The sequence below is a fragment of the Mus musculus genome, chromosome 7, assembly GCF_000001635.26.
Source record: "Mus musculus strain C57BL/6J chromosome 7, GRCm38.p6 C57BL/6J".
NCBI lineage: Eukaryota > Metazoa > Chordata > Mammalia > Rodentia > Muridae > Mus > Mus musculus.
Window position 1 is genome coordinate 16,982,669 of NC_000073.6, and position 18,412 is coordinate 17,001,080.

The 18,412-nt window shown below is 49.3% G+C and overlaps 2 protein-coding genes across 2 annotated transcripts; both read left to right on the top strand.

Annotated features, from left to right (window-relative positions):
- The first annotated feature begins 414 nt into the window (after window positions 1–414).
- Gm42372 (predicted gene, 42372) lies at window positions 415–5,478 on the top strand. The gene has a single exon (NM_001370851.1). The coding sequence runs from the start codon at window positions 926–928 to the stop codon at window positions 1,538–1,540; it is 615 nt and encodes a 204-aa protein (NP_001357780.1). The 5' UTR covers window positions 415–925; the 3' UTR covers window positions 1,541–5,478.
- Window positions 5,479–11,233: 5,755 nt separating this feature from the next.
- On the top strand, window positions 11,234–14,847 carry Ccdc8 (coiled-coil domain containing 8). The gene has a single exon (NM_001101535.2). The coding sequence runs from the start codon at window positions 11,920–11,922 to the stop codon at window positions 13,975–13,977; it is 2,058 nt and encodes a 685-aa protein (NP_001095005.1). The 5' UTR covers window positions 11,234–11,919; the 3' UTR covers window positions 13,978–14,847.
- The last annotated feature ends 3,565 nt before the right edge of the window (window positions 14,848–18,412 follow it).

Here is an 18,412-nt window from a genome sequence, read left to right on the forward strand (position 1 = left end):
AAGTTCTGGTTATATAGCAAATTCAAGACCAGCCTAGGAGACGAGATCTCAGGGGTAAAAAGAATGAAAGAAAGAAACTTGTAGTGATGCTCAAATTCTCTGAATTGACTCGTGGTACCCTTCAAGATGGCTTCTGTGTCCTTAAAGGTTTTTTCTTATTCTTTGACTGTACCCTAGCTTTCTGAACCCAAACGACATCGCAGGCTTACTTTGTATCTTCTTTGTCCCCCTGCCTGGAAACCTCTCCTTTCTCAAATGAGAAAGGTATGAGGCGCTGACCCTTCACTTCCCAGTGACCCCTCTTTGCCTTAGTTTCTGATTTCAAAGCAGCAGGATCTGCCAATAGAGGAGGTGATGCTCTGGCGGTTGCCATGGTGACCACAGGGCTTCAGCGCTCGGGGAAGCTATGACGTCACTGCCGGAGCAAGTGCAGCCGCCACTGCCACATCCTGGTCTTTAACTCTGTCACAGGGCACAGGGCGACCTCTGGGCCAGCCATAAGAAGGACCTATTTCACCTGCGAGTCGCCACCCCAACACTCACAAGGGTGGCAGCAGCAGGTGGGAGACCAGTGACCTCGGGTCCACAGAGATTGCCAAAGGCCACCGGCAGCGCAGGGGAAGTCTGCATCTTCAAACTCTCCTTGGAGCAACCTTGCCTAAGACCTGGGAGCCACGACTACTCAGCTCCAATTCCGTGGCTGACGTGAGTCACTCGCAGGGGGCAGGCTGCAGACGGCTGGGCTGGGCAGGGGTCCTCTTGACTGAGTTGGACCAATTGGGACTATCGGTAGCCTCACCTGTGAGGCCTTGTTTTCTCATCACTCTTGAAAAGAGACTTCAGCATCCTGGATCCTTCTGTGGTTTCTCGAGGCAGCTCCACAGCGCAGCAGCGCGCGTACAGCTGCCTCAAGGAGTTGGGCAAAATGGTATTTGGAGTGCAGGACATTGCATTGTTAGAACATGGTTGCAAGGCCTTGGAGGTAGACAGTTACAAGTCCTTGATGATCTTGGGGATCCCAGAGGACTGTAGCCACCAAGAATTTGAAGACATCATACGGGTTCCCCTCAAACCACTGGGCAAGTTTGAAGTGGCTGGGAAGGCCTTTCTGGAGGAGGACAGATCCAAGGCAGCTATCATTAGGTTGGCAGAAGACCTCAATTACGATGTGGTCCCCAGGGAGATCAAAGGCAAGGGCGGTGTGTGGAGAGTGGTCTACATGCCCAAATGGCAGGACATTGAATTCCTCACCAAACTCAATATGTTCCTGCGGAGAGAGGGCAGGACGGTAGAGGATGTGGCCCGCATCCTCAGGCAGGAGCTGTGTCCCACCACGCTAGGTCTCGGAGAGCTACCTCCCAGGAAGGGCTGCCTGTCTCCGCAAGGGGAGAATGAAGACAAGGGGCCCATCACCAAGGGTAATGGGGTGCCCCCTCTGGAGGACCCAGAGAAGGAGGACAAGCCTGAAGAAGGAAAGAAGGGCAAGAAGAAAAACAAGAAAAATCGGCGCCGACAGCAGGCTTCTGATAAGAAGCTGTGAGTTATGATGAGTGTATATGGGGAGGGGGTGCGCAAGGGAGGGTGGGAGTCATCTGAATTGGGGTGATTGTGGGAAGGTACATTTTGGGACTGAGTGACTGTGGATAGGAGGTGATAGACCAGGGAATGGGTGGCTTTTGAGCCAGAAAGATTAGCACCTGAATGTGGCACATTGTTTTGGCCTTGTCAGGAAAGCCTATTTATTCTGCTCAATCTTGGGGACTGAGCTAGGAAGCCTTTAGCATGCCACACAAGCGCTCTATCACTGAACCACGCACCCAGACCCGCACTGGGAGATTCTAGGCAAACTGTGTTAGTGAACTATATCTGCAGTCTGAGCCTAGTACTTCCTAACTTGGGGGCTAGAGCTGAGTGGGTGTGGCCTACAGAGTGTTTTTTTGTTCACTCTGTATATGTCTATTTCACACCCACAATATTCCAGAATGGTACTTGGATCTTGGAATAAAAAGGGAGGAAAAATCCAACAAAAATCCCTGACCGTGACATTCACAATGATAGTGGTGTTACTCAGATACAATTAATTGAGTGAAGTTTCCATTTAAGTAAAGTTAAAGAAATGTACAGCCGTATGTATGTGATTGTATGTGATTGAGTGTGGACACATTATTCATTTAACCAACAAAAACCTTCTGAGCATCTACAATGTGCCAGGTACAGAACATACAGTCAATTATTCTTAGTCTTGCCCTCATGGCTATAATTTTCTTTTCTTTTTTTTTTTTTTAAAGATTTATTTATTATATGTAAGTACACTGTAGCTGTCTTCAGACACTCCAGAAGAGGGCGTCGGATCTTGTTACAGATGGTTGTGAGCCACCATGTGGTTGCTGGGATTTGAACTCCGGACCTTCGGAAGAGCAGTCGGGCGCTCTTACCCACTGAGCCATCTCACCAGCCCCTATAATTTTCTATATTTGAGGAATTGTGGGTAATGTTTGAGACTGTGCAAGGAACATGGAAGTGTGTGTGTGTATGTATGTGTGTGTATATATGTATGTGTGTGTATATATGTATGTGTGTGTGTATGTATGTGTGTGTGTGTGTGTGTGTGTGTATTGCTTCAGCCAAGGAGAGTAACTTCTGACTGACAAGGGTCCCAGAGACTTGTAGAAGACGTCTAGCAACTTTGAAGCCAGCAGGACCAGCCCCACAAAGGGAGACAAATCCCAGATTGTTGCCATAGAGACCACAGAGTGGACAGGTGCCTGCTAGCCATTGCCTGAACAGAAGGTCCACTATGGCAAGCTTTTGAAAGTGTTTTGCTAGACTTGCTAAAACTGGAGCTGGCCCCGAAAGAACCTGTCCTGAAGAAAAATCCTTGCAGGGAATGGGTCACTCTTCTTCGGGCACCATCACCAGAGACTTCAAGCTGAAGACAGTTCATAGACCATGGTTGACACCCGTGCTGCCCACTGTCTCCACTGAGGACCTTGCTGTTCTGTTTGTGTCCCTAAAAGGCTGTGCCTGTTCAGTACATGGTGACTCTCCCTTACTGAAAGGAAGGGCAGGGTGACACCCTTAACTTTGATTGGCGCCTCGGGTAAGCATGTGGGTCTCCCCAAGTTAAATCCTAGGAAGCATGACTTGGAGGGGAGAGAGTGTTGTAGAAACAGGAGATCAAGAGTTTGAGGCCAGCCTTGGCTGTATAGCAAGTTTGAGGTCAGTTTGGGTTACATGGTAGTCGTCTCAATAAATAAGGAGGCCTCAAGTCTATAATCTGATAATCGTGTGAGGGTGAAGAGGAGGGAAACTGTCAGGAGCATCGTACGAAGGTCTAGAGCCCACAGAGCTCCAGAGAAACCAGAATGTTACGCACACAGGGATGCCTGTCCAATAGGAAAGATGATAAACCTGTTCTTCTATCCAGAAAGCTGAGAACTGGAAGCTGTGCTCTGTGTTATCTGTTGGTCCAGGCCATATCAAGCTCCCACAATCAGGACCAGAGCTGGCTTATAGCCCAGATGACCTCTACACTATCTGTGTGACCAAGATCAGGCCAGACCCTTACGTAGGCCCTTAAGCTAGTACAGGTAGCACATCTCTAGAATTCACCTTCTTAGAAGGCATGACATGCACCCTGAGTTGAGTTTCGGTGTAATTATGTTTCCTTGTGCAACAGAGGTTGTATTAAACCTTTTCCCAGATGATACTGGGCTTAAATACATCAGGAACAGACCATCTGTTGTTAGATTCCCTGAAGTCTGATCCAGGTTGAGGAAGTCAATCTGCACTGGGTTTTTATTGTTATCTCTTCTCCCTGTTCACTTCCATGTATGGTAGCTGCCCCTTCTGAAAAACAATTACCATGAAATCCAGTTGTGGATGGGTGGAGAAGTCTCTCTTTGGGGACCTACAAACTTCCACTATTTCCGGGATCTGTGAGGGCTCCAGGTGAATTGCATTTCACAACTGTAATTTGTGTGCATAGGAAATTTAATGTTTTGAGACCGATTCTTGCTATGCAGCCTATGTTGGTCTGGAACTTACTATGTACTCAAGGCTGTCCTTTATTTAGCTCATGGTCCTCCTGCCTCAGTACCTCTAGGATAGTAATCACAGGCTTGCACCACCTATGTCTATGTGATTTTTCTACTGTCTGATAACATGGAGAACTCCATGTATCTTTTTGTTTTCAGACACTGTAGCCCTGCAAGCATCAAACTCACTCAATCCTTCCGCCTTGGATCTGTGGTCAAGAAGCCTGTAGCTCTATAGGTTGGAGAGATGATGAAGTCAGTTTAGTCTTTGGGGCTTCAGAGCCTGACCACATGAGTTTGATCACCAGGTCTCTGTAGTAGAAGGGCCTCCATGTGAGAGTCATGCGATGGGCACCCACCTCAACACAGACACACAGACACATACCACACATACACACACAGCACACCATACACACACCACACCACACCATACACACACCACACCACACCATACACACACCACACCACATCACATACACACACCACACACACACACACTAAGCAGATACACCACACACACAGACACACTACATAACACACACACACACCACACACACCACATCACACACACACCACATCACATACATACACCACACCACATCACAGACATATACCATACAGACACACAACATCACACACACACACACACACACACACCACACAGACATACCACATCACACACACACCACATTCACCACACCATACACACACCACCCAGACACCACCTCACACACACACCACACAAACACACCACATCACACATACACACCACATCACACATACACACCACACACACACACACACACACACACACGCACAGGCACAGGCACGGGCACAAACACACACACATGGTATAATTTTAGATAAGGAAGAGGTTCTTGGCTCTATGTTTAATTTTTCTGTCCTTGCCCGTGTGTTTCCACTGTCAAGAACACTGCAGCTGTGCTCATTATCACATTAGCCTGCTCTTATGCAGACGCTGCACAGCCTGCAGCACCTCTGCCCCATGCACTCTGTTTAACATTAAGGCACAGTGGGCTGCATAATAAAGGACAGTGTGACATTTCTTGCCATCATTTTGCAACCTGAGACGTGCATGTGTATTCAGGTATTTCTCCTGTGGCCATTGTATTCGTGACAGGCAGCATGGATCGTTATTAAATGCTGTCCACAAATCCAGAATCCATGAAATCATTCCCTCGGGAGATTGTTGGAACCAAGTGACATTTCCTGACATTGTACTGCAGGCTGTTGTGTGACATGAACAATCTGAGGTACTTACCTGCATCAATGCGGCAGATGTCTGGCAGAAATCCCCAAATAAATTATAGCAACCCTCCCCACAACTCCACTTAAGAAGTGGGTTTCCCCTTCTTTGCTCTTTGTGGTTGATATCCTACTGTATAAATATAAGTTGATGAATAAATGAATGCTAATGAAACCTCAATGTGTCCTGAGCATGTTGGGAGGTGGGGGAGATGGGTAAGACTTCCTTTGGGAAAATGATCTCCTTACACACACAAAAAAAAAGTGGGCCAGGAAAATGGTTAAGCAGATGAAGATGCTTATAGCCGAGACTGGTGACTTGAGTTTGATCTGCTGCAACCATAAGGTAAGAGCAGCAAGCAGACTCTCATGCATGTGTGCACACCTCTCTCTGTCTCTGTGTGTCTGTCCCTGTCTATCTCTGTCTCTGTCTACACACACACACACACACACACACACACACACACATTATTTTTTTAAATTCTGAAACCTCCTTGGACGAGTTGCCTTATACTTAAAAAAAAAAAAAAAGAGCTGTTATTTGATGCTACTGGCTGAAAGAACATGGAACACACCGCTTTCTTCTGCCTGGCTGGCTTCCAGGGACCCAGGCTGTTTTCCAATGCTGGGGTGAGAGGCCAGACAATTTGTTTAGAATAAAAACAGATGGTGGAGAGACAGGTGTGCTCAGCTGTGATTCCCACTCTTGGGAGGAGGAGTTTAAAGGATACACATGGCTACCTAAAGGCCAGTCTTGGCTACATGAAATCCTGTCTCAAAAAATTTAAAAAGGGACTGGAGAGATGGCTCAGCGGTTAAGAGCCCTGCCTGCTCTTCCAGAGGTCCTGAGTTCAGTTCCCAGCAACCACATGGTGGCTCACAACCATCTGTAATGGGATCCGATGCTCTCTTCTGGTCAATGACAGCAGACTCATATACATTAAATAAATAAATAAATAAATAAATAAATAAGTAAATAAATAAAATGTTTAAAAAGGCCAAAAAAAAAAAAAAAAAACCCAAACAAAAACCTCCCTCAAAACAAACAAACCAAAACAAAAAAAGCAGGGCTGTTTCTGGAGTTTGGTTGTAGAGTGCCTGCTTGCCCAGCTGGCGTGCAGAAAGCCCCTGGGTAGGAGGTGCACACCTGTCATTCCAGTACTGAGAGCAAGAGGCAGGAGAATTAGAAAATCAAGGTCACTCTCAGCTATATACTGAGTTCACTATGTCTCAAAAGTGAAATGAGCCGGGTGTGGTGGCACATGCCTTTAATCCCAGCACTCTGGAGGTAGAGGCAGGCGGATTTCTGAGTTCGAGGCCAGCCTGGTCTACAGAGTGAGTTCCAGGACAGACAGGACTGCACAGAGAAACCCTGTCTCGAAAAAAACAAAAAACAAAAAACAAAACAAAACAAAAAAAAAAAAAGTGAAATGAGAGGCTGGGAACATGGCTCAGTAATTAAGAACACTCACTGATCGCTCCTCCAGAGAACCTGAGTTCGGTTCCCAGCACCCACATAATAACTTTGTATAATCTATAACTCTGTGTCCAGGAGACTCACTGCCCTCTCCTGTTCTCTGCAGGTAAGAGGTACACAAACACGTACATGCAGGCAGAACACACGTAAGTGTGAAATACACACACACACACACACACACACACACACACACACACACACACACACGCTCTCGCGCGCGTGCGCCAAACAAAGCAATGACAGGTCTCATGCTTCAGGCTAGGCATGGTGGTACATATTTTTAATCCCAGCATTTGGAAAGCAGAGGCAGGAGGATCTCTGTGAGTTCAAGACCAGCCTGGTCTCCATAGGGAGATCAAGGCCAGCCAGGGCTGCCCAAACAAACAAACAAACTCTTCCGGTACTCAAACCATCCTTTCCAGTGCCCGAAGGGTCGGGGGATGGAGGGAGTAGCCCCTTCTCACACTTTAAAGACATCGCTGCATTTATTTGTGTGTTTGTATTGGGGTGGGGGTGGAGGTCAAAGTACAACTGGGAACTGGTTCTCTTCCTTGATGATATGGGTCCCTGGGATTAAACCTATCCTCCCACCCCTCTTTGTTATCTGAGACCTAAACTCATCAGATCCTAAACTCCAAATCGATTTTCTCTGCCTTCCGAGAACTGGAATCCCGGTGAGCCATGCCCTTCGTTCTTGTGAGGATTCTGGCTCTGTGACTGTAACTATTACAAAACCAAATTAACAAGAAGGAGCCAAGACAAGAATGGTTTCCTCTTAAAGCTATCTGTCTGGGGAAATCTCCCTGAGAAACCGGAAGTCTGAAGGCCGCGAGCGAAGCAAGATACCGAGGCTTTGTGATCTTAGGAAACAAAGAACCCTGAGGTCTTTGTTTCTGCTTGTGGGTGCTGCAGATGGAGCCCAGGGTCTCTCCCATAGGCAAGAGCTCTGCCACCATCTAGACCTGCCCCCCCCCCGCCCCCCCGAAAAAAAAAAACAACCAACAACCAGCAAGATGAGGCAGGCATGGAGTAAAGCCGGGAAACAGTGGAATGTGGAATGCGAATAAGGAGGCCGGGTTTCTGGCTGGGTCCTTGGGAGCTCTCCCCTAGCACATCTCAGTTGTCCTGGCAGCAGAGGATTTTTCCTCGAGGCAGACAGAGAGGCCCTGACAGTGAGAAGCTGCTACTAACCTTCAGCTCAGTGACCCTCAGGACTGAAGGAAGAAAGACTAACTTCTTCAGGTTCCTTCCTCTGCAAAGTACTGCCCCACAGCACACAAGGGGCTGGTTCAGATATCAGCTTTCAATGTTATTAAAGTTATTATTATTATTATTATTATTATTATTATTATTATTATTGGATCGATGGGACCCAAACTAGAGCCTTGCCACCAAAACCCAGCACTCTATCATTGAGCCACTCTCCCTGGGGGGTTCTAGGCAGGGGCTCTATCACTCAGCCACAAAAAAAGTTCTTTTAAACAGTATAAAGTTATAAATTATATTATGGTTCTACCTCTGGTTGGATGATTTAAAACACCCAGCAGAAATGACCAGGGGCTGGTAATTATAAGAATATCAAACATCTGTGATTTTCACTTTTAAGATGTATGTGTGTATGTGCACACACACACACACACACACACACACACACACACACACACACGGCTGGGAATTATAGTTAGAAATTGAATCCTTGGGCTGGAGAGATGGCTCAGCAGTTAAGAGCACCAACTGCTCTTCCAGAGGTCCTGAGTTCAATTCCCAGCAACCACATGGTGGCTCACAACCATCTGTAATGGGCATCCGATGCTGTCTTCTGCTGTGTCTGGAGGCAGTGACAGTGTGCCCACATACATGAAATAAATATATAGCCAGAGTGGGGGGAGAAATTAAGCCCTTGAACTTTTGATCTTCCTGTCTCGGCCTCCAGAGAAGCCTGGATCACACGATTAGAACCAGGTTAAGAAGATTTTAAAATTAGACCTATTTTACCTGTATGTATGCATGTGTACCATGTGTCTGCCGGGTTCCCCTGGAGGTCAAAAAGAGGCACGGGATCCCCTGGACCTGGAGTTACAGATGCTTGTGAGAGCCACCATGTGGGAGCTGAACTTGGTCCTCGTCAAAGAGCAGGAAGCGCTTGAACTCTCCAGGATCATCTCCAGCCCCATGATTTAGGGTTCTTTATAACCCCCACCCAATGCTTGCTAGACAAATGCTCCCCCACAGAGCTAAATCCCCAACCTCAAGACTTAGAATTCACACGCCACCACTTTTAAAAGCCCTTGCGGGGTGTGGTAGGGGTGTCTTGGCTTCTCTTCAAAGCACCTCTGCTTTGGGGAAGAGGCCTAAGGAAGGCTGGAGGGGCCAGAGGAGGGGCTGCCTCTGTGCCTGCTGTGTGGAAGTTCCCAGCTTCTCCCCTAAGCTCAGCCAGGGCCCCTTGTTGCCTTGGAGACCACTAGTCACGTTCAAGGCCTTGGGCTGAGCAGCTAGAATTCCATGTCGTGAAGAGGAGGAAAGTTCACCTAAGCAGAGCCAGCAAAAGCGTCCTCCCTCCTACCCCCAATGGGGACGTTGAAGCCAGGACAGGACCCAAACAAAGCACCCCACCCCGACTCCAAACCTGAACCTGAAAAATCCTCTCCTGCACCTTCTTTTTCTCCGTCCCCTTTCCCTTTTCCTCATTGCTCATGATCTGCCTCCAAGGTTTTTCTGGGTTAAATAAAATCACAAATGTTTATCTTACTTTAATTTTTTTTTTTTATGATTGTGTGTGTGCGCTCACGCACGCGCGCTCTCGCTTGCGTAACCTTTGCAGGCATGCTTCTTGTGAAGGTTAGAAGGTATCAGATCCCCATCAACTGGAGTTCTGGGTGACTGTAAGCCACTACGTGGGTGCTGGGAACCGAATCCTCTATAAGAGCAGCAAGCGCTCTTAATCACAGAGACACCTCTCCAGCCCCTGGGTCTCTTGTAGCTCAGGCTGGTGTGAGCTCTCTGAAGTTGCGAGTGACCTTACCCTCCTCATCCCCCTGCCTTCAATTACTGCGATCACAAGTGTGCATCCCATGCCTGATATATGTTCTTATATTGATATTAAAGTCACTTCCTTACCTGGCCGTTGTTGTTGTTGCTTAAGCCTGATAATAGTGGCCTACGTAAAGCCTAGTAGACAGAGGCTGAGGCAGGAGGATCCCTGAAAGTTTGAGGCCACGTGGGATACATAAACTAAGAACTGAGGGTACAACATCTCTGTGATCTTAAAGGTTTTTTTATTTTTAAGAAAATTTTTTATTTAAAAAATATATTTATTTTATGTGCTTTGGTGTTTTGATGTATATCAGTGGGGGGGGGGTGTTAAATCCCCTAGAGGTGGGGTTACAGACATTTATGAGCATTATGTGGGTGCTGGGAATTGAACCCAGGTCCTCTGAAAGAGCAGCCTGTGCTTTTAACCATGGAGCCATTTCTCCAACTCCAAGAAAATATTTTACTTTAAAAACGTGTTTATCGGGCTGGGCATGGTGGCGCACGCCTTTAATCCCAGCACTTGGGAGGCAGAGGCAGGTGGATCTCTGAGTTCGAGGCCAGCCTGGTCTACAAAGTGAGTTCTAGGACAGCCAAGGCTACACAGAGAAACCCTGTCTCGAAAAACAAACAAACAAACAAACAAACAAACAAAACCCGTGTTTATCGTGTGTGAATTAATATATGTACAATCTGTGTATAGGGGTGCACATGTGGAGATTGAACAATAACTTTGTAGAATTGGTTTTATGTGGGTTCTGGGATTGAATTCAGGCTTTGGGGAAATGTTTTTACCCATTGGGTTATCTTGTGTGCCCCTTTTTGTGTGCATGAATGTCTTCTCTCTCTCTCTCTCTGTGTGTGTGTGTGTGTGTGTGTGTGTGTGTGTGTGTGTGTGTGTGTGTGTACCACGTATATGCAGTGCTCACAGAGATCAGAAGAGGGTATTGGATCCCCTGGAACTGGAAATAAACAGGGTTTTGAGCCATCGTATTGGTTCTGGGAGTCAAACCCAGGTCTTACATAAAGGTAGCCCATGCTCCTAACCATTGAGCCACCTCTAGTCCCATCCCCTTAATTTTAAACGCACGTTCATAATTGCAATAGCCTTCAAAGGATTTGAGCCATCAGCACTCGCACCTTTTGGGCTTGCACGTCTAGGATGGCAGGTTGGGGGACCCGTTGCCTTTTGGGAAGGATGATGACGTGGGTTTTGGCTGCAGCTAAGGGAAGCCCTGGCCCCATTGAGGCTCTGGGGGGCAGCCACACCTCTGTGGGGGAGGAGAGGGAGGCTGCCCTGAAGGGGAGTGGACAGCCCCGCTGCCAGTCTTCCCAGGCTTAGAGTGTAAGATGAGAAGGAGAAGGTGGGCCTCACCCAGGAGGGGAGGGCGCCCAGAAACTTCCTGCGGCTCTCAGCTCCACCACAGACTGAGCGCAAGGTCAGTTTGGAGCGGGTGGCAGACTGCCTGGGGGCGGGAGACCCTCCTCGGGGCTGGGCGGAGGCCTTTAAGCACCTCGCCATATTGAAAGGCCACGCTGAGCCGTCTTTGTCTGCAGAGTCCTCCCAAGAACTTTCAGCTATATCCTGGTGTCTGGGGCAAGGGAGAAGCGATCGGAGCTCGTGGGACCCCAACTTGGAGCCGGGACACTGGCGATTCCAGTTTGGACTGAACTTTGAGCCTCGGGAATGAGCGTGCTTCAGTTCATGTAAGCATCCTGGAAAACTGCTTGCTACAACTCCGAGGGGGTTGGGGAAGCCAACTTGGACTTGTTTCCTGAAGAGAAAATTGTAGGGAGGAGACACTCTGTGCGAGCAGAGTTGCTAGGACTGTCCACCGCCCCCTCCCCAAGACTAGCAGCCAAGTGTCTGGGCTTTTTGCCCCCACTCGAGCGTCCACGCTGGAGATCTTAAAGACTCTCGAAAAAAGCCACGTAGGGGGATGGTTCCCCTGGGGCTTCCTTCCGTCTCCCGATTGCCTGATCCTCTGGAGTGTCCCCGACGTCTGCAAAGATGTCGATCTGGACGTGTTAGTGGAGGCCTTAAGGCCTGTGGGCACCTTTAAGAAAATCGGAAAGGTGTTCCGCAAAGAAGAGGACTCCACGGTGGGGATGCTGCAGATTGGGGAGGATGTTGACTATCTGCTCATCCCCCGGGAGGTCCGCCTGGCTGGGGGCGTGTGGAGAGTCATCTCCAAGCCTGCAACGAAGGAAGCTGAGTTTCGGGAGCGGCTAATCCAGTTTTTGCAGGAGGAGGGCCGCACCCTGGAAGATGTGGCCCGTATCATCGAAAAGAGCACTCCACACCCACCCCAACCCCGCAAAAGAACCAAGGAGCTGAGAGTGAGGAGAGTCCCGCAGATGGTCACTCCTCCACTTCGGCTGGTTGTAGGTACCTATGACAGCAGCAATGGCAGCGACAGTGAGTTGAGTGACTTCGATACCTCCAAAGTCAAAGGCAACAGGAGCTCCTCCGGGAGGACCAGGAAGGTGCGCAAAATGCCGGTCAGTTACTTGGGCAGCAAATTCCTGGGCAGCGATGTGGAGAGTGAGGATGATCAGGAGCTGGTGGAGGCCTTCCTCCGCCGTGGGGAGAAGCCCAGCGCGCCTCCTCCACGACGCCGAGTCAATCTTCCAGTGCCCATGTTTGAGAACAACCTGGGGCCCCAGCCATCCAAGGCCGACAGATGGAGGGAGTATGTTAGCCAGGTGTCCTGGGGGAAGCTGAAACAGAGGGTGAAGGGCTGGGCACCCAGATCAGGCTCCGAGGTGGGCCAGACCCAGCAGGCCTCCACAGCAGCTGAGAGGGCTGGAGAAATGAGACACAGCCAAGCCAGCTCGGACGATGATAGCTCCAGAAACACAGGAGACCGGAGTGACCAGATGCTGGGTACTAGACGCTGGAAGCCCAAGATCAAGTGGGTTTCCCTGAGACGATGCAGGAAGGAGCAGGTGCCACCCTTCGCTCAGGGAACAGGCATGCCAGCTGAGGAGCACCCAGAGGCTGCAGAGAACCAGGGGGCAGAGGCTGCAGCTAACCAGAGGGCAGAGCCTCTAGCTAGTCCAAGGGCAGAGGCTGCAGCTAGTCCAAGGGCAGAGACTGCAGCTGATCCAAGAGTAGAGGCTGTTGCTAGTCCAAGAGCAGAGGCTGCAGCTAGTCCAAGGGCAGAGGCTGTAGCTGATCCAAGAGCAGAGGCTGCAGCTAGTCCAAGGGCAGAGGCTGCAGCTAGTCCAAGGACTGAGGCTGCAGCTAGTCTCAGGGCAGAGGCTGTTGCTAGTCCCAGGGCAGAGGCTGCAGCTAGTCCAAGGGCAGAGGCTGCAGCTGATCCAAGAGCAGAGGCTGCAGCTAGTCCAATAGCAGAGGCTGCTGCTAACCAGAAGGCAGAGCTTGTAGATAGTCCAAGGGCAGAGACTGCAGCTGATCCAAGAGCAGAGGCTGCAGCTAGTCCAAGGGCAGAGGCTGTAGCTGATCCAAGAGTAGAGGCTGCAGCTAGTCCAATAGCAGAGGCTGCTGCTAACCAGAAGGCAGAGCTTGTAGATAGTCCAAGGGCAGAGACTGCAGCTGATCCAAGAGCAGAGGCTGCAGCTAGTCCAAGGGCAGAGGCTGCAGCTGATCCAAGAGCAGAGGTTGCAGCTAGTCCAAGGGCAGAGGCTGCAGCTAGTCCAAGGGCAGAGGCTGAAGCTAGTCCAAGGGCAGAGGCTGCAGCTAGTCCAAAGGCAGAGGCTGAAGCTAATCTGAGGGTAGAGGCTGCAGCTTATCTCAGGGCAGGAGTCCCACCTGACCAGAGGGCAGAAGCCATAGATAGTCAGAGGGCAGAGGGCCCAGCTAACCAAAGAACTGGTGCTACAGAAAATCAGAGGGTGGAGGTCCTAGCTGACCAAAGGGCAGGGGTCCTCCATGACCAGAGGGAGGAGGCAGGACCTCAGGGTATACAGGAAGCCTCAGCTGGTTCGGGATCTAGGGCCCAGAAACAGGTAAAGACAGTGAGGTTCCAGACCCCAGGACGCTTCTCATGGTTTCGCATGCGCAGGAGAGTCTTCTGGCACACTCCCAGGTTGCCAACCCTGCCCAGGAGAGTCCCCAGGGCAGGTGAGGCCAGGAGCCTCCGGGTACTAAGGGCTGACATCAGAGCAGATGTGGAACACAGAGAGCAAGAAGAACAGCTGTAAGGGAAGCCCAGTGCCCCTGCCCCCTGCCTGCCTTTGTTAGCTACTGGGATGCCTCTCTCCTTTTCAGGTTCCTTCTCTCTCCATGTTTGAAAATGGGGGGGGGGCAGGGGTGAGGGGTCAGGCAGCACCGCCCACACCTTTCCTCCCCTTTCCACCCTCATTCTCTAACCTTTCCTCTTCTTCCCTCTCCCTTTCTTCTCTCTCTTTTTCTTTCCTTCTGTCTCTATTTTTTATTTAAGACAGAGTCTTGCTATGCAGCCCCGATGGCCTGGTGCTCCATATATAATTGGCCTCAAACTCACAGTAGTCGTCTACCTTAGGGCCCAGAGTACTAGGGTTACAGGTGTGTGCCTCTACATCTGGCCCCAATGACCCTCTTTTGTTTTGTGTTGTTTGAGACAGGGTCTCTCTATCTAGCCCCAGCTGGCCTGGAACTCGCAGTGTAGACCAGGCTGGCCTTGAACTCACAGATCTGGATGGCTGCCTCTGCTAGGACTACAGGCATGTGCCACCATGCCCATCTTTCAGTGGCCTACTATATCATCTTGCTTTTATGTGATGAGATTGTGTGTTCAGGGTGGTGTGGCTATAGAAACACTTAAATTTTTTTTTATATGTTGATTTTTTAAAATACTAAGTATAGCATCTTAAAGAATGAAAGACATAAGCCCGTGGAGCCTGGCGGCCTGGGTGGTATTTTAACTTCTTATGTATTTTAAGTGCTCACAGCCTGGCAAAGGGAAATGGGTAGAGGGGGGGGGGAATCAGTCTGTCCTTTTTCTTCTGTCTGTAACTAATTTTGATTGATGGCCTTTTTGCACTTAAAGAGAAAACTCAAGTTGATATGCAAATAAAAATGTGTACAAGGTGGCTTCTTGTTTCCGAGGTGGCAATGGTCAGTGTTGGGGTGATTTTTCTGGTTCAATGACATGACCCTGTGTTTTACCTTGTCACTTTACCTGCCATGTTTAGGCTGCTAAGGGCTGGAGGATCTGAGGGTACAGAGCCTGTAGGCTTCACATACCATACTGATCTCCGTGAGAAGGCACAGAAAACCCACAAGGAGTGAGGTGCAGGAGGGATGGCTTGGCAGGTAAGGGGCTGCTCTTGCAGAGGACCTGGGTTTGATTCCCAGCACCTACATGGTGGCTCACAACCACGTGTAGCTCTACTTCCAGGGTGTCTGATGTCCTCTGGTCTTCACTCACCAGGCACACACATGATGCACAGACATACATGCAGCCTGAACACACAGTCATAAACATAATTGAAAAACAGTCTGAAAAAAGGAAAAAGAGGAAAGACGAGCCAGCAGGGAAATGCACGCAGGGTGTTGCATTGGGGACCCCTGAAGATCAAATCCAGGTCATCAGGCTTGGTAGAAATGGCCTTTACCCGTGAGCCACCTCACCACTCCCTTCAGTCTGTTTGAGCCCACAGACATCTGTGTTGCTCTTGCCACTGGATGTGTTAAAAAGATGTTAGACTAGAAGTGTGCTCAAAGGGGGAAGTAGTGTGCACAACTGCTTCTTAGAACCAGATCCTGGGCTGCTAAGGGCCTCAGGGAAGGAAGGTGGACGTGTCTCTGTGATGCTTGGCAGCAGAGAAAGAGAATAAATGTACACACACAGTCTCTGTAGAAGTCAGCAGGGGTAGCGAGCATTAGTGAAAAAGCAGTCCAGTGCTCATTAGCTGAAGAATGAAATATGTCCCAGAAGCCCCAATTCTCCTCCCACCCCTAGTGGGACGATATCTGGGGAGAAAACAGGCTTTCACATTCGAGGTAGATGTTCTGCCACTGAGCCATGCTCCCAGCCCCTCACTGAGGGATTCTAGGTGGATGCTCTATTATGCACCCTTGTATATCCACTTTTGCTTTCCCTGCTCTGTTCGACACGGTTCAGGTTGGCCTTTCTATAGCCCCTTTTGCTGTTGTTCATGGACAAGGTTTGTTTCCTTATAGCTCAGCCTGTCCAGAATATGGACCCCACCTGGAGGAGTAGATTTGATGGGAGTTGGAGTTGTCTGGGATGACCAGGTTAGGGGTAGAGGTCAGGGGTGGTCCTTGCAGTTGTTCACAGCCACTGGAAGGTAAAAGGAAAAGCATTAATAGACAGTGCCACCCAGTTCAGCTTCCCACAGGGTCTGCAGCTCAGTGGGCTTTAGGGATAATATTGGAGTCCCAAGGAGAGACTTTGTGACACGGCTTTCACACACACACACACACACACACACACACACACACACACACACACTGAACCTACAGAGACCCAGGTACAGGCACAAATGGCAAGCCCCTATACAAACACACTGGTAGGCCCCCAGAAATGTCCATAAGTTTGTGGGCACACATATGCAGTATTCATTCACACTCTGGTTCAGACCTGCCAGGTTCCTGCACATGCCAGGAAACCCTCTGTTCCCTGCCACACACACTCCACCATATTTACAAATGTTAGCACTGGCAGACATGCTGTCAATGCTGTAGATATAGGCAATGCCACCGAAACCCAGCAGACAGCCACGGACTGGAATAACACTCAAAAAAAAAAAAAAAAAAAAAAAAAAAAAAAAGATAGAAAGGAAGAAAGATAGATCCCACCCCTTTTCCTGGGTGTTATTTTCATAATGACCTTTCTGAATAGCCTTGAAACTTGGACAAACTTGGGTCAGTGTGACCTTCAGCTTGTCCCTCCCTTGAATGGACGTGACATTCTCTTCCCTTCCTTATCTAGCAGGAACATCCGGAGAGGACCAGATGTGAGAGGGAAGGAACCCTTACACTGCCCTGGACCAACTGGATAAGGATATTATTATCTCTTTAAATAGTCAACCCAAGGTTTTTGTTGTTTTAAAGGCAGGGTCTCATGCAGCCCTGGCTTGCCTGGCGCTCCCTATGCTGTGGAGGACAACCTTTCGCTCTGGATCCTCCAGTCTTTGCCTACTATGTGCTGAGATAGCAGGTGTGCACCACCATGCCAGGGTTATATGGTGCTGGGGATCAGGCTTGGGGCTTCAAGGATGCGAGGCAAACCAGGTCCTCAGGCCCACAAGGGACTTCTGCTAGGCGGACTCCTGAATTCAGCCTGGCATGCAGAGAGGCCAGGCATAACTTTGGTACTGTTAGATGTTGAACTTGTCCTGGGCACCCAGTCCAGTCAAGCAGCTCAGCCACCTGATTGGGAACCTGCCAGATTGGATCGCCACCTGGTGGCCATAGTCAGAACTGCAGCCCAGGCTTCTGGGTTGTGGCTGGTTTGGGATTGAGGGCTGCCATTCTAGACAGCTTTAGAAAATGGACACACTGAGGGACATCTCAGGACGTCTTGTGACCAGCAGTCATGACCAAGTTGGGATGATTCCTGATAAATGAATTTGAAGCCACAATCCCAAACTGTGAATTTGGGAACTGGGCGTAGCAGGTACCATTCAAATCCTCTTTCAGGCCGGGACGGTTATGCCAGGAGCCCTGGAGTAGGGCACTGTGGAGCTTGAAGTCCTAGCTTCTTCAAGCTTTGTCGTGTGGGCAATGGGTTGAAACTCCCTTCCCTCGTGCTATCTCCTCTCTTCCCTATGGAGCGAAATGAAGACCGGCAAGGAAGCAACTCAGAATCTGGACTCCCACCCCCTCACTTCCTATTGCCTGATTTTAAAAATCACATTTTAGCTAACATAATGGTACCCAGTTACTCCAGGGACTGAGGCAGGAGAATTACTTGAGCTTAAGAGTTCGAGGCCAGCCTTACCCAGGTGATAAAGTATGGATATATCTATACCCTGCATGGATAAACACATAGACAAACAGACAAGTAAACAAGTCAAACTTGGTCCATGAAGCAGATCTGTGATTCTGGCACCTGGGGGGCTGAGGCGAGGACTAGAGAGATGGCTGAGTAGTTGAGTGTTGTGCTGCTCCTGCAGAGGACCTAAGTTCAGCTCCTAAGTGGCTAAGAGGCTTACAACCACCTGTAACTCCAGCTCTAGGGCATCCTGTACGCTTTGTGCACTGGCCTCCCCAGGCACCTGACACCTGCCCTGCGGGTGAAATCACACTTCGGAGGCCACAGGCTAAGTAGCACATTATTATTCTCTTCTTGCTGTTGTAGATGACACCTCTGATGAGTGGATGGCACTGATGAGTTAATAGGCTGCGGGGGACTTGGAGACCACGTCTGTCTATCTCAGACTGATTGAAACCACAGGCTCTCATGTGGGCTTGGCCAAGAGCATGATGGGGGACACCTTTGCCATCAAAGGGCATAGTCTGGCATGGTAACAAATGATGCAAGAGGATCAGGATTGCAAGACAGGACACAGAGTGAGCTTGAGGCCAGCTTGGGCTACATGAGGCACTGTTAAAATAATGAATGAGTAAATAATACAAAAAAAACGACAGAAAATCCTGCACTAAGAGCACATTAATATTGCCCATTTC